We start from the raw sequence: 16,974 nt of genomic DNA, 5'->3' as shown, positions 1-16,974 counted from the left end.
TCTTGATTAATTGGTTTCAGAATCGATATTATATCAGTGAAAAGAGGGTATGTTGGAATTTTTTTAGTGGCTGGTTTTGTGAGAAATTTGGCTTGAATTTACATGGTTCACTTTGAAATTTATGGATCTTAAGCCTTAAGAAAAAATTAAAAACACACAAAAGTTTGGATCGTTAACCACAAACTAGTCACTTTTAATTTTTTATCATGTCTATTTAACTTTGTTTTAGAAATGGGATCCATCAAAAGTAATATACTTATACCATTATTAGCAGTCTCAATGTGGGTGAAAATGATCATGTGATTGATGAACCGTATATGCAACTTTTAAACGAGTATCCTAAATTCTAATTTTTGTCCCAAGAGAAACAAACGTCAAAGAAAGTCAATGATTTATGTTCAAATAATATTCGTATTTAATTTATTTGTTGCAAAAACAATCCATAGTTTCAAATAAGCATTCACTTTTTTTTTCCTTGGCATTGGTTTCTTTGTTATTTATCTCTCATTCTGGGGAGTATTTGATCTAAAAGTAGTTTGTTCATAAAAAAAGGTACTTAGTTCAATCCTAAGCAAGATGGACAAAAGAGGTGCCAAGGTTGATGGCAAAAAGTCTGCACCGCCCAAAAATGTAAGCAAACATGATATTTCTATCTGCAATCTATTTAGACCGGATAAATATTCTCTAATTTTCATCAAATTTTCTTTTTCTAACAGGAGACACAAAACTTGTCAAGATCCTTGCCATCTCCATGGTCTACTTCTACGCAGGTCTCAGATTTTATTTTTTGGAATCATTTTATACTTATTTATAGGGAAACAAACAACTGATACTCTCCATCACTTTTAATTAGGCTTATCATAATGTTGAGCATGCTGCAACTTCCAATGTAAATCCAGCTACTTCTCTTTTTTATCCCTCCTGGTCGGGAAGTCAGGTAGTGATATACATATTCATACATATGATAGTTGATTGTGTGCTTTGATTATGATGAAAAGACTACTTACATGCCTTGTTTTAATGGCAGATGCCAACAGCATATGATGCAATGTATCAAAGTTGGTCATTCTCCAACATTTATCCAATGGCAGCAGCAGAGGTAACTCTAATTCCTTATTCATTTAATAAGTTTATTTAGTTTCTTATTTTATTTTATTTTCATGATTTCTATTAAACTGAAGTTTCCAGTTGCTTCATATTTTATGAAATTTGCATATTCTTTTATGGAGTGTGGAGTTGGGATGCAGTTAGGAATTGTTAATGGATTTAATATATGATTCTTCTTCCTGAGAAACTTCAATGACACAACTGCTTTAGCAGGTTGGACAATGTTGTCTATTAGATTCTGGAGATGAAATGCAAAGGATTTCTTGTGACAAGAGCTTACAACCTTCAATCCCAAAAACCAATGGGGAAGGACTACCAAGGAGGTACGTTTGTTCTGCTGGTGAACATCTTCATCACATTTTTCCAACCGTAATTTTCAAATTGTTTGTGCACAGTGTGACTAGCGAAAGCAAGGAAACAACAGTTGTAGGCCATGATGTTAAGAATGCCGGTGCAGCAACAACATTTAAAATAAAGGTGCATATACAGCTTTGCAATGTAATATCGGCCTATTGAATTAAAATGCAGAATATATATATATATATATATATATATATATATATATATATATATATATATATATATATATATATATATATAAAAGCTCTTTTTAATATTCTCCCACCAAGAAGAAAAATCTTCCACATATATAGAACTTTTATAATATTACCTTGGAAGGAAATATGTACTTACCAATTTAACTGCACTGAATCAAAACGGAGAATCTAATTATGATATTAAACTATCAATGGTTTACAATTGCATGCATATGATGGTCCAAAGATCTATATTGCTGAGATTCACCTCATTGGTTTCTTCCATCTTTAAATTTGTAAAATTCCCTTATAGCTAGCTACACACCATCTATATGATCTTGTTTAAGTATCATCAAATGTTCATGGTCATGCCACCCTGTGTGGCTTGTTCGAGGGTAATCTGCAGTGGTAATTCTCCTATTATGATTTTCTGCTTGCATTGCAAGTGATCTTGGACATTGACTTTCTAAAATTGTGTTCAATTTTGCATTGACTTGGTTCTTCCCACACCTCGTTCCTTGTCACTTAGGCCATTTTGCATGAAAGGCTACCACCATCATAACTATTGTTCTATGTGTAGCCTATGGAGATGTACTACAGTGAAAATGAATTTCTTTGACAAATACTCTTCAGAAAGTAAAGGCCATATATTATGGTTTGCTTTATTTAATTCTTAATTAGTGATGCCTACTATTTCCTGCTGAGCTGAATTTACGTTGACAGGAAAGTGATGAAACAAAAGAAAGAAGAAAAAGGCAGAAAAATATGATATCAGACAAGAGAAAAAAGAGAAAGATCATGAAGGTATACAATATTTATCATATACTAGATATATACTGGCATGTTAAGTGGGTGTCTCGAAATTCTAAATTGATTATATAACAAAATAATGATATCAAGAATTACAAAGAGTACATGAGATGGCAATGATAAATGTACTTGAATTTTCTGACATGAATTTGCACATTACACCTTTCCATCATGTTGCATTAATTTGAAGTTTGAAGTCAAAAGATGTAGCCGTTGAGTGTCTTCCACAGTTAGTTTATAATCGACATGAATCACACGATTTAACAATTCATTATTTTTTTCCTTTTATTTTTCTTTCACCAATTCTCATGATGAAAGAAATTAATCAATTTAGGAACACTATTGAAATTATCCTATTTGACTATAGTCCACTAGTTTATTTGTCACTCAATGCATGCACTTCATTTGGTTGTTTCATTACTTGTTTCCATTCTTCCAAAATAGAGGCTTCGTGAACTCATATACTACTAATAATATTGCTTTATGAGACTTATGTTTAAGTGCTTTATCTATTTTTAGTTTAAAATTATTACATTGAACACTGTATATCATCTATATTATATATTTGAAGTTATTTTTCATTCACTTAGAATCTTACCATTTTATATAAATTATGATTCACCATTCAAAATTAGCTTGGCGATTCACGATTTGAAAATTGATCTGATAACATTGTATTAGCAATATAATATCTATTTTGTCATCATTTATATTTGGAACTCTTAAACACCGGTAATTTAATCAGGCACTAAAACATGCTAATGTTTTTCATCTGTACGGTTCAGAATGCTTATAATCTTTGGTCCTTTCAGCTGCAGGATATCCCTTCAACTAGGCAGGGGCAGTCCAGTATGATGCAAGGAAATGGTATGTTTGAAGTTGATAAAATTGTGATTTGATATATAAAAAATGGAAAATTCATGTTTTATGATCTATGAGATTTGATTTGATCAGGGCCAGCTTCACAGAATGTGAGTAGTAATGAAACTTGCAATGTTATTGCATCTGATCATTTTGAAGCAAATCCAACTGAGCTGCAGAATCAGAAGTTGGGTACAGAACCCGATGCATGTGGCAGTAAGCCTCAACTGAAAAGAAAGGTACTAAAATTTTCTGGGTGATATTATTTCATATATCGTATTTGATTAGCTTTTTCAGTTACCTTTCTATATATTAGGAAAGGGGAGCTCATCATGTTCTGATATAACACCTAAGATAAAGGGAAATCATTTTAATAAACCAGCTAGCTAACTGCACTTTAAAATTCCTATTGGACTAATGTACTTAACATATATGTATATATATCTAAGGTTTATTTGCTCATGCATATAAATAAGAGTTTGTTACAAACGTGGAATGATAATGATTAAACAACCGAAAGGGTAAAATAAAGGATGACACTGACTAGCTCCTTTTTCCAAGCATAGATATAGCTTATAAATTCCTTAAAATCTAAAAAAATAATCTTTCACATAGATATAGCTTATAAATCTTTCATAATATTACCTTGGAAGGAAATCTGTACTTACTAATTAAACTGTACTGAATCAAATTATGATATTAAACTATCACTGGTTTACAATTGAATGCTATGATGGTTCAAAGATACATTGCGGAGATTCACCTCATTGATTTCTTCCATCTTTAAATTTGTTAAATACCCTTATAGCTACACCATCTATATGGTCTGGTTTATTTAAGTATCATCAAATCTACATGCCACCTTGTGTAACTTGTTGGAGGGGCACGTGCTGTGTTAATGCTCCTATTATGATTTTCTGCTTGCATTGCATGTGATCTTGGACATTGACTCTCTAAACTTGTGTTCAATTTTGCATTGCCTTTGTTCTTCCTACACCTTATTCCTTGTCACTTAAGGCCATTTTGGATGAAAGGCTACCACCATTATTGTTCTATCTACACTTTACTGTCTATGGAGATGTGTACTACAATGAAAATGAATATTTCTTTGATAATACTTGCCATATTATGGTTTCTCCATTTAATTCTTAGTGATGCCTACTATTAATATAATTTCCTGCTGAGCTGCATTTACTTTGACAGGAAACTGCTGAAGAAAAAGAACAAAGAAGAAAGCATCAAAAGAAGATAGCATCTAAGAGATCAAGGATGAAGATAAAGGTACACAATGCATAATTATCATATACTAGATATATACTGGCATGCTATGAGGGTGTTTCGAACTTCTAAATTGAGTATATATAAATAAAATAAAGATATCAAGAATTACAAAAGGGTGCATGAGAGGTGACAATGATAAATGTACTTGAATTTTGTGGCATAAATTTGCACATTATGTTGAATTAAATTTGAAGTTTTTTAAGTAAAAAGATCAGATATAGTTATTGAATCTAAGAGAATATACGTAAGTAGCTGCTGTAATTTAGAAATTTAAACTTGAACATGGATATTAATAAGGAAAAGCACAAAATAGAAATACATTGAAATTGATTATGAAGTTGCAGACAATACCCATGCTTTAATGTCAGCTCCACGACTCACGCTTTAGATTTTGTACGTATATTATAATAGATTCCGGATAGCGTAGTTATTTTATTTAATTTAATTTTCTTACACAAGAACATAAAATTCTAGTTTTTCAAGCTATTTTGTTATATTCTAGATCACACGTTAATCAAAAGAACACATTTATTCTGGAGTTGCCTTCATTGATCATTCTTATTGTGCATGCTTGAACTTTTAACTGGAGCAATGAAAAATTCTCAACATCATATAAAGGATGTAGGGGATAATTTTACAGAAGAGAGAGCTATTAAATTCATCAAGAGTAATGCAATGATACATGCTTAAGCCTAAATAATTTCTGTTAAGGTAAGAAACTAAAAACTGAACATGAGTGAAGTGGGAGAAGAATGCATAAAAGAAAGATCACAACTAGCAGAAAATGGTGGAAGTTAGAATTGTATTTTCGTTCTGGTTTTTCCAGCATACATAAGTGACTTGTAGTTGGTGAAAATACAAAGTTACAAGCAAAACAACACACCCCATAGTGACTTATAGCTTAACCACTCCCTTAAAACAAGGTCTTTCATTCAATTTCACCTACTACATGTTGACTAATACTAACTTGTATCAGGAACATATTTTAATACCAAAATAACAAAAACATTCTCAATTCTAACAATTTCCTTAAAGTTGATCTGTCATATAATGTTTTCCATTATTTTTGTGTTTCACCTTTGCAGATAGAACGTGAAAAGATAATTGATTCCTTGGAGAGTCTTGATGATGAAAATGCTGTTCTCAGGGAAGAGCTTCATGCCCGTACTATTGAGTGTGAGAGGATCGAAAAAGAAAACAATGCCTTACTGGTATGCCATTTAAATCCCTATTTGTTCAGTTATTTACCTGTTACTATAGGTTAATTTTTAAGTGACAGGCTTAAGTACTTAGATAAATATAAAAAATGATTTTTCCCCATGTTACATTTTTTCTTTGAAGCAATTTGAATAAGTCCAACTAATTATATACTGAGAACTAAAACATGAACAGATTTTATCCAACTAATTAATTATATACTTTCCTTGCTTTGTTGTGTTTTAGTTTTTTCAAGATAGCTGCTACTATATAAGTACTAACTTAGCATCTGATTTGGTATGTTGTGGGAACAGGCAGAACTCATTGAGCAGTATGGGGAAGAAACAGTAATGAATCTTTTGAAGGCACAGTCTACTGACTCAGTTGCTGGGGGTGGTCAAGGCTCAAACAGTTGAAGATTCACATTACAAGTCTGAGAGGCTTTTTTTACATATAGAAATCTCTGAAGTCTAAAAAGAAGTGACGGGGCATCATAATGTTTATATTCGATAGCCTTCAAAACATTTACATTATAATTTTATGGTACTGCCCAATTTGTTGGGTCGACATTGAGGTTCTTTTTGATTTTTTGAGGATGACATTGAAAACTTTTGTTATGAAGCTCTGTGAAACTTGCTTTATACTTTTGTGTATTGATTTTGCTTTTCTCTTCCCCTTTTTCTGCTTTATTTTTATATGGTGAATTTTATATATATATATATATATATATAAAGTTAGTTGTTAGTTTTTGTTAAGGGGAGAAGTATGAAACCCATTAGATTTCTCTCTTTTTATTTTTTATAACCATCTAACCAGAAACGGATGGAAGAGGGGGCATGCAAGGGCTTTATCCCCTCCTCAAGCAGTCGGTTTGAGTGTTCTGGATACACTTTATTTTTTGCTAATATTATCATACATAATTAGTGAAGAAATATACATATTATAGATGCATAGGCTTAGTATTGATTTGTTGGAAATATTCTCGGGATGTTTTTAGAGTTAGAGGATAATTTATGTAGGTGGGTTCCTTTGATTTTATAAGTAGTTGTTGGCGGCCTTATCTGGATCTATCTAGGTAAGGGTTGGATATTTCTTGTACCCTTATCATCTTTTTCAACAAAATGTCTTTTTTGCTGATAATAAAAATTAACCATATATATACTACTTCTAAGAACTTAGATAGCGACGATAATATTCGATTTTGATGCTCCAAGAAATCATTTGTACTGGCAAACTGCAGCAAGTTATTTCTTCGATCTGCATAAAAAAAAAGAAAAAACTGCAGCAAGTTATTGACAATCAGCTACAACTAGCATTCAATAGAAACTTAACCGTTAAAAATTAGTCACTGACTAAAAACAAAATAGAACAATTTAAGAGAGACTAAAATCTGTAATAAAAAATATGAAAGATTAAAAACATAATACATGTTATCCTATACTTTTTTTTTCAATAACAAGAATTATCACGCTAATTAGTTATTTTATTTTATTTAGCAATACACCTCAATCTAGGATAAGGATAGCTTAATCCAAAAAAATAGGATTAGTATAAGAAATGCCTAGTTGGAGATAGGCGTTACCTAGTAAATAATTTTAGTTGAGTACAGTAGAGAGTAGACCCTTGATCCAATGATGGGGGGAGTATTCATCTCATCCAATGGCGTGACGAGTTTCAGCAGGCGTAGTGGCGTACGTTGCGGAAGCAAGTCAATGCTTTATCGAGGCAATACACGAATTACCATAATATATTTAAAATGGATTGATTGATTAAAGGAGAAGAAAATGATAGAAAGATTAACAAGTATAAGCTAATCAAACTAGCTTATAAAGGGGCGGATCCAGGATTAAAAAATAGGGGGCAGTAATAAAAAAATTTAAAATAATTATTTTTATTTGTCACTAACAATAGTTCATAACAGAAATTAAACTAAAATAATTTTCAGTAAAAATACAGAAATTAAAATAATTAAATTATGATACAAATATTTAAGATACAGTACAAAGTAACACATGAAAATAAATAAATAGTTTTTTTATGAGATAAGAAATAAATAAAACTATCAAAACATATTTGTTAATACTACAATATGAAAAAAAAGGAATATGTACTAAAATTATAAAATAATTTTATATATTCATCTAATCATAAATTCAATAATGGACTGGGGCAAAAAAAAAAATCCCACAGGACATATATAATATTTTTTAAAAAAAACCTTCAAAATAGAGTAAAATATTATCTAATAATTAAAATTAACAAAATAAAAAAATAATCAAAATATTGATATTAATTACGAAACTTTAAAAACAATGAGGGAGGCCATGGCCCCCTTGACCAAAACACACTTGTTGCATTTTAACTAGAATCCCATGTCCATGCTTACAATGCACAAAGTACAAAGTTCAGTCCACAAACATACTCTTTCCTAACTTAATTATAAACTGAATTAATTAGCATTCAAAATAAAATTATAATAAAATTAAATACACACTTATATGTTTAAAAATATGTATTTATTATTTATTTTAATTATAACATAATTTATATATTTTGAAGTATTTATCATAATGTTTTTTAGTTATATAAAAAAATAGCTAAAAAATACTAGTATTTATAAGATAAATAAATAAAACCAAATACACAATATATAAGAATAGGATTTTTTTATCAACAAATAAAAATAATATTAATATATTAATAATAGACACAAAGAGTACCCAAAACTCATATACGTACATAGCATCCAACACAAACGTATAAAGCCTCCCTTGGTTATTCCCTATTTATACGTAGACTACAATAAATAGCCAATAACCAAGGATACTAGATATCCATAAACCCACTCAACAGACAAACTTGACCCCAAAAACTAATCCCGAATCCGCTACATCCATATAGTGTAGTAAGGAAATGACAGCACCTATGATGTACGTGACCTCAAGCAAGAAAACTAAGATAAAAAAATGACTACTACCAATGACGAAGTGTGAAAATACCTAATGTATCTCAGAACCAAATAATTACTGAAAATACCTAATTAATATGTGATCACTTGCATTATTAAATATTACATTTAGCCTACATATATAATTCTACCAATTTTACGTTTGAGAAATTGTATCATTTGCATTATTAATGACAGCACCTATGATGTACGCTACATCCATATAAGATTGTATATTTTTTTGTAATAGTGAAAACGTGTAAAATAAAATATATAATTAATGTGATAAATAAAAACACAAATGTAACTCTTAGGTTTTTTTCTTGTTATTGAGAAATATGCAACTCATTACGTTACTCTTCATATATTATCAGTTTACGTACATATCAAGCAATTGCAACACTCCATTAACTATTTGCTGATTTTTCTTGTCTCTTAAGCAATTACTTACTACGACGTTGTATTATACTATTAATATGTTCGAATTTCCAAGTTTTTGTGTGCTCAATCGAGTAATATTATTCTATAACCAAGTTTTTGCATGCTCTTCTTTAATTGTAAGATTGCATTTAGAAGTTTGAAAAACCAATTAAGCAAAATTTATTATTGAGGTGGGGTCTAATATGATCTAATTATTATATTATTCTTTTAACTTTCTAATTTGCAAAAAATATTTTTTTGAGAGAACTTAAGAGTTTTTTTGGTAAAAAAAATGATGAGGAGAATAGATTTACTTTTAAGAATATAAGAACTTTGTTGAAGAACTTTGTTGACTTAAAAAAAAAAACTTGAGAGATATACTCTCAATGCACGTGTCTATATTTTTGTTTAAAATCCTTATAATCAAAACCTCAGGATATATATACATGTACATAATAATTTCAAAAGTTGACACTCATTTCCTGCCACCGACTAATTGACTTTCATTGGAGAATGGTGAGTTGATAAATTATATAGGAATTTGTAATTTTTTTCGTTTAATTTTTTCTTTTTGAGCAAATACTTATTAAATTAATATCATTTAAATTTTTGTGCCAAGAAAATTAAAAATGGTGAATTTATAATGCTTAGTAAGTAAAATAAAATCCAAGAAACAAGATAATTAAGAAAAGTAGAATAATTAAGAAAAAAATTAATTAAGAAAATAAGATTAATTAACAAAAATAGACTAATTAAGAAAATGAGACTAACTAAAAAAAGGAGGACTAATTAAGGAAATCATACTAATTATGAAATCACTAATATGCATCTATAAAAGAAGAAGAGAGAAAAAAAAGAATACACTCAAAAATTCCAAGAGAATATAATTTCTTAAAGAAGACATAAGCTAGAAGAAAGAGAAATAAGTATCGAAGTTATTCCTTCCTTTTATTCCCTTTCTTATTTTTATCCCTTTTACTAAATATTTTTTTCTTGCAATTATAAAATCTCCATGACAATGATGGACTAAACTCCATTTGTTGGGAACTTTTAATATAATTTATCTTCCTATCTATTTATGAATATTATATTTGCATTATCTTTTCCTGTACTTAATATTATTGTTTGTAGCTTGATCACCCATTTGCATGATAAGTTTCAGAGATAGCGTTGAAATACTTTCTAATAGAATTGAGAAAGAGTATATCTAAATAAAGTCATCACCAGGGATCATTGATATTTGTTTAGTTTGTTATCCATATATATTCTTAATATAATTTACTATTTTAGTTCTGCAAAGGAATTGTGAGAGAAAATAGATAAATTAGGTTATTTCATGCGAGGATCAAAGTTAGAGTATATTAGTAGATACAAGTGATATAAATTAGAATAATTATAAATAGGAAAAAATCATTAACATTACATCAAAAAATAACTCTGATAGACTAAGTTTCCAACATTTCATTTTTTGAATTTCCTTTTATAATAATTAGATTTTCTCATCTTGTGTGTCTTTAATTAATTAATTTAAATTCTTGTTTAATTTCTCTTCTTATTTGATTTAATTTTCTACTAATTTAAATTATTATTTTTTTCATAACATTTTTAAGTCAATTTTTTTTAACTTTTTTTATTAATAAAATATTTATCTATTTAAATACAAATAAAGTTCGTATAAATTCGACACTCAAATTTTTATTTTAATTTTAATACTTGAGATATATTGGTACACTTGTGAATTCATACCAGCACATTGGAGCCAGAGATACTGGAGCCAGAGATACGAAGGTAGAAGCCGTAGAACTCCAAGATAAAAAAAGAAGTGGAATGGTTCGAAGCCACTAATCTTGAATACGTAGCTTCATACACTGCTCATATACACAACCATCACGATGAAAAGCTTCATCAACCTAATTACATAACCCAATATGGTGGAACCGTTCCAAAAGATAGTTCCAGCATTATGGACCATACAGGGGGGCTTTCAAGACAGGATATTTCGCTTTGGATGATCTTCATGTTGGGAACGTGATGACCCTCCAATATCCCATCCAAGAGGTTCCTTAAATCTTACCAACAAAAGAGACCGAATCCATTCCTTTCTCAATCTCACAACTCCCAAGTGTTCTTCAACTCTTCTCATTCCCTCAAAATTCTCCCCATGCCAATGCCATGAGACGCACACTTGAACAATGTGAAGCAAAACCCACCAAAGGGGAGACCAAGACTTGTGCTACCTCTTTAGAGTCCATGCTCCAATTTGTTGCCGCAATCATTGGTTCGGAGGCCAAGTATAACATTCTCACAAGTCACAACTAGCTACCCCACAACCTCAAGTTCTAATTCTCTACAAAAGTTCACCATTTTGGAAGTATCAGAAGATATCAATGCTCCTAATTAAATGGGTAGCTTGCCTTCCACAACCTTATCCCTATGCGGTTTACTATTGCCACTTCATAGAGACAGCAATTAAAGTGTTCAAAGTATCACTAGGTGCTGAGAATGGTGATAACAAAATTGAAACTCTTGGTGTTTGCCATTTAGACACATCTGATTGGAACCCGAATCATATTATATTTACTAGGCTTGGAATTAAACCTGGGAAGGCTCCAGTATGCCACTTCTTCCCTGTAAAACATCTTATGTGGGTTCCTCAACCTTCACAAGCCACCAAGTGAATGCAATGAGTTCCCTGGGGTGTGTGTAATAAATTAAGGTCAATCTTAGCAGTGATGACTATGTACCCTTTGTGGAGCTCTCTTTCTATGTATGTCTTGCATGTGCCTTGTTTTATCCACAAGTAAATAATGTATTAGGGGAAAAAGCATCCTTGTTAATGTTTATGTACCTAGAAAAGGATGCACATGCAACTCAACCAGAATGGAAACATGGACTTGTTGCAACGTTAATTAAATTCATAATGAGAACTAAAACATGAACAGATTTTATCCAACTAATTAATTATATACTTCCCTTGCTTTGTTGTGTTTTAGTTTTTTCAAGATAGCTGCTACTATATAAGTACTAACTTAGCATCTGATTTGGTATGTTGTGGGAACAGACAGAACTCATTGAGCAATATCGGGAAGAAACAGTAATGAATCTTCTGAAGGCACAGTCTACTGTCTCAGTTGCTGGTGGTGGTCAAGGCTCAAACAACAGTTGAAGATTCACATTACAAGTCTGAGAGGCTATTTTTACATGTAGAAATCTCTGAAGTCTAAAGAAATGACGGGGCATCATAATGCTTTTTTTTTTTTTTTATACTCATTGAGCAAGTTATGTTATCATTAACTAATTTTTATCTTGATTATTCATGTGTTTTGATATGGAATATTTTTTCATAATAACAAGAATTCTCACACTAACCAATTATTTTATTTTATTTATCAATGCACCTTAATCTAGGATAAGGTCCATAAGGATAGCTTAACCCACAAAAGTAGGATTAGATGAGCATAACCTAGTTAATTATTTTAGTTGATTACAGTAGATCTTGATCCAATGCCAGCGTAGTATTCATCCCCAATATGGTGTGACGAGTTTCAGCTGGCGTAGAGGCGTACATTGCGGTACCACACAACTCAATGCTTTATCGAGGCTATACACGTACAAAATTAACTTTAAGATAATAATTATTTTTTATTTATATAATTTATCTTAATATTATTTTTAGTCAATATAAGATTTTAATATATTTCATTTCTTCTACGACTATTCATTATGTGTAATTTTTAATATATTTTTTCTATCTAGGGATAATCACAATTTAAATATCTTTTTTCAACATGTGATAAAGAAATACGTGAGAATATTTTTTCTAAAAAATATGTGAATCTAACACCTCTATCACATTATTTTAATTTAAATATACTTTTTTTTTCTTAATTCTCTCTTTTATTCTTTTTCATTCTATCAATTCCAGACTTAAGAATCATGTTATAAAGGTATGACGCCATGCACCACGCTCGCTGGTTTGGTTGGAAGAAAAGGAAAAATATGTAAAAAAACGAGATTGGAGAAAATAAAGAAGATGAATAAAAATATATATTAGAAATAGATCCGAGTTTAATAATGATGCTCTGAGTGTGATCAAAACCATAAAAATAATCTCTTTTATTTCTTATATGAAAGAACAAAAGTACTATTATTAGTTTATGTACATATCAAGCAATTGCAACACTCCGTTATTTACTGATTTTTCTTGTCTGTTAAGCAATTAGGTACAGCGTTGTAATATATTAATATGTTCGAATTTCCAAGTTTTTGCGTGATCGTTTTGGTAATATTAATTATTCTATAACCACATATTAAATGAATGAAACCTCTCTCGCTAGCACCTATAAAAAGGTGGCTTTGTACTTCTAAATCCCAGTGGCACTCTCCAATAGCAGAGGCTTTCGTTCTACGTAGCAGAAAGATGGCTTCTACTCTTGGGCTTCAGTTTCTTCCTCTTTTCCTTTTGTTCCTTATGGTAATTCAATTATGCAATATGGATATGCTCTTAAGCTTGCTTGCAAGGAAACAAAATTTGGTTCAATTTTCTTATTTCGCTGTAGAAATTTACCAACTACTTCAGTTAATTGAAACCCTAATAAATATCTTCTACTTGTCACAATATTTTACAGTAAATTTAACACCCTAATAATTTTTATATTTGTTTTACATATTTTTCTATTTTCTACACTTGTTTCTCATTAGATTACTCATCTTATCTATCTCTTTATCTTCTATTCAAGGTTGTATTAAGAAGTTTTAAAACTTTAATTATGCTGAAATTGTTATTGATCGACGGATCGGGTCTAATATGATCTATTAATTATTTTTTTTACTCTTTAATTTTTCTAATTTGCAAAAAGAATTTATCAAAGTTCTATATTTAAGTATTTTTAACATTTTATAATAGATTAAGTGAATAGTTTATTAAATTTATTTTAGCATATATTTCATGATCTTAAGCAGGATATATTTAAGTATTTTTCATTTATTTTTAAACAGGAACTTATTTCTTTCTTATTATATCTCTTTTTAAACAGGAACTTATTTCTTTCTTATTATATCTCTTTTTCCTTCTATGTGTACGTATATTCAAGCTATTTCCCTGTTGCACCATGTATGCATTAGTAGGAGATAATTCAAATTGATGTGTATACATTTCAAAGATTGTGAGAAAATTATTTTCTATTGTAAAATCATTAGCCATATTTTTCAAGTTTTCAGGCGACTAATTATTTTTCTATTTTCTATTTGTTTGAAAAGGGATTTTTTTTATATTTTTATTCATGAATTCTGAGTACAAGATAATTTAACCAATTAAATTTATAATTTATTTTAGTAAAATATGAGAATTTAAGAGTTTTAGGTAAAAAAAATGACAAGATTACCTTTAAAATTATAAGAACTTGGTTGACGTAAAAAAATTCCTACACCCTTTGTGTCATTAGCAGCATGACACTCTACTAAGTTATAAGTTAATTATGTTAAACTTTTAATAATATCAAAATTCTTAATGTATTACATAATAAATTTTATAATATTTAATTTTAATTTAATAATATTTTTTTATATATACATTTTTATTAAATTTATGATTTTTATTTAATAATTTATAAAAAAAATAAATCATTAAATAAAAATCACAAATTTATTAAAAATTTATATATAAAAAATACATTATTAGATCAAAATTAAATATACATTAATCATTTTAGTATTATATATAATAATATTAATAATTTTTTAACATAATTAATTTATTAATTTAATTAGTTAAAATAATATCTTAATAACATGAAATTTACACTTACATGATCATTAATTTTAAATTATTTTGTAAAATAATCCATAATTCCTTTTTCTCTCTCACTCGGTGTATTGAAATCCCTGAGTTCAATCTACCCAAAAAGGGTTGAAGATTTAGTGACAGTGACATGCACTCTCCATATAATCGAAACCTCAAGATATACTCATGTACATATTAATCTCAAAAGTCGTTACTTATTTTCTTGTCATTGACTTGACTTTCATTGTAGAGTGGCCACGTCATTGGTGCTAGAGATATGAAGGTAGAACTGCGAGATGAGAAACAAGATGAATGGTACAAAGCCACATCAGTGTCTAATGACGAGTCATATGGCCAAGGGTACATAACCACTTCAGAATCCGCTGAACCTAATTACCTAGCTTCATATACTGCTACTAAGCGCAACCATAACCATGAAAAGTTCCATCAACCTTACATAGCTGGGTACACAACAAGCAATGCTGCAAACAAAGCCAATCAACACATAGCAGGGTATAGAACCAAAACCTATGATTCCAATACACCATACATAGCTGGTTACAGAACAACTAGTGCTTCCCATAAAGCCCAAGAATCCAATACACCTTACATTGCAGGGTATAGGACCAACACTTATGATTCTAATGCACCTTACATAGCTGGGTACACAACTAGTGCACATATGGCTAACAATCAACCAAATTACATTGCAGGGTATAGAACTAGGACAACCCGTGATTCCAATACACCTTACATTGCAGGGTATAGGACTAGAACCACACATGATTCCAATACACCTTACATTGCAGGGTATAGGACTAGAACCACCCATGATCCCAATGCACCTTACATTGCAGGGTATAGGACTAGAACCACCCATGATCCCAATGCACCTTACATAGCTGGGTACACAACAACTACTGCCAAGAAAGCTCCAAAAGAGCCATTCCATGATGATACCACTGAACCTTATATAGCCCAATATGGAGAAACCAAACCCAAAAAGGACCTAAAAGAGTCATCCCATGATGATACCACTAAACCTTACATAACCCAATATGGTGGAACCGGTACCAAAAATGACCCAAAAGAATCTTCCAATATTGTGGACCACACAGAGGCTTTCAAGACAGGATTTTTCGCCTTAGATGATCTTCATGTTGGGAATGTGATGACTCTCCAATTTCCCATCCAAGAGGTTTCTCACTTCCTACCAAAAAAAGAGGCTGAGTCCATTCCTTTCTCAATCTCACAACTCCCCAGTGTTCTTCAACTCTTCTCAATCTCTGAAGATTCTCCCCAAGCCAATGCCATGAGAGACACACTTGACCAATGTGAAGCAGAACCCATCACAGGGGAGACCAAGATTTGTGCTACCTCTTTAGAGTCCATGCTTGAATTTGTTGGCAAAATCATTGGTTTAGAGACCAAGCATAATATTATCACAACCACACTTCCCACGGCCTCAGGTGTCCCTCTACAAAAGTTCACCATTTTGGAAGTATCAGAAGATATCAATGCTTCTAAATGGGTAGCTTGCCATCCCTTACCATACCCTTATGCCATTTACTATTGCCACTTCATAGCAACAGGGAGCAAGGTGTTCAAGGTCTCACTAGGTAGTGAGAATAATGGAGATGACGACAAAATTGAAGCTCTTGGCATTTGTCATTTGGACACATCTGATTGGAGCCCAAATCACATCATATTTAGGCAACTTGGAATCAAGCCTGGGAAGGATTCAGTGTGTCACTTTTTCACTATAAAACATCTTATGTGGGTTCCCCAGCCTTTACAGGCCACCATGTGAATGGAGTCAGTTCCCTGGGTTTGTGTAATAAAGGTCAATCTCAACAGTGATGACCATGTACCCTTTGTGGACTTCCTCTCTTTGTCTGTATTTCTTGTGCCTTGAAAAGACTTCCTTGGTAGTGTTTATATGTTCCTGGAAAAGCTGCACAAATCTACAGGAATGGAAACATGGACTTATGTAACGTTAAATTTATAATGAACATTTGATCTGGTTGAAGCTA

At 30.8% G+C, this 16,974-nt stretch overlaps 2 protein-coding genes and 1 pseudogene across 4 annotated transcripts; all 3 read left to right on the top strand.

The window, feature by feature from the left end:
* Positions 1–556: 556 nt before the first annotated feature.
* Positions 557–6,208, top strand: LOC114377025 (G-box-binding factor 1-like). Its single transcript, XM_028335396.1, has 12 exons — positions 557–630; positions 717–770; positions 854–937; positions 1,028–1,099; positions 1,321–1,430; positions 1,503–1,584; positions 2,367–2,447; positions 3,266–3,320; positions 3,408–3,553; positions 4,518–4,595; positions 5,681–5,806; positions 6,107–6,208. The coding sequence occupies exons 1-12, from the start codon at positions 577–579 to the stop codon at positions 6,206–6,208; spliced, it is 1,044 nt and encodes a 347-aa protein (XP_028191197.1). The 5' UTR covers positions 557–576.
* Positions 6,209–10,977: 4,769 nt separating this feature from the next.
* On the top strand, positions 10,978–12,090 carry LOC114374360 (annotated as a pseudogene).
* A 1,449-nt stretch (positions 12,091–13,539) lies between these two features.
* On the top strand, positions 13,540–16,974 carry LOC114374904 (ice nucleation protein InaA-like). 3 transcript variants are annotated; one of them, XM_028332629.1, is made up of 3 exons: positions 13,543–13,633; positions 15,192–15,551; positions 15,792–16,974. In XM_028332629.1, exons 1-3 carry the CDS (start codon positions 13,580–13,582, stop codon positions 16,749–16,751), a joined length of 1,374 nt encoding a protein of 457 aa, XP_028188430.1. In that variant the 5' UTR covers positions 13,543–13,579; the 3' UTR covers positions 16,752–16,974. The 3 variants fall into 3 exon arrangements, with proteins under 3 accessions (XP_028188428.1, XP_028188430.1, XP_028188429.1); XM_028332628.1 differs by having other exon boundaries at positions 15,192–15,791; positions 15,840–16,974; XM_028332627.1 differs by having other exon boundaries at positions 13,540–13,633; positions 15,192–16,974.

This window comes from Glycine soja, chromosome 11 (genome assembly GCF_004193775.1).
Source record: "Glycine soja cultivar W05 chromosome 11, ASM419377v2, whole genome shotgun sequence".
Classification (NCBI taxonomy): Eukaryota; Viridiplantae; Streptophyta; class Magnoliopsida; order Fabales; family Fabaceae; genus Glycine; species Glycine soja.
This window is presented reverse-complemented; position numbering and strand designations above follow the sequence as displayed.

Coding starts and splice junctions, on each gene's coding strand:
- LOC114377025 (XM_028335396.1), top strand. CDS start 577: ATGGACAAAAGAGGTGCCAAGGTTGATGGCAAAAAGTCTGCACCGCCC. Junction 771..853: donor CATGGTCTACTTCTACGCAG/GTCTCAGATTTT, acceptor ACTTTTAATTAG/GCTTATCATAATGTTGAGCA. Junction 2,448..3,265: donor AAAAGAGAAAGATCATGAAG/GTATACAATATT, acceptor TGGTCCTTTCAG/CTGCAGGATATCCCTTCAAC.
- LOC114374904 (XM_028332627.1), top strand. CDS start 13,580: ATGGCTTCTACTCTTGGGCTTCAGTTTCTTCCTCTTTTCCTTTTGTTC. Junction 13,634..15,191: donor TTTTCCTTTTGTTCCTTATG/GTAATTCAATTA, acceptor CTTTCATTGTAG/AGTGGCCACGTCATTGGTGC.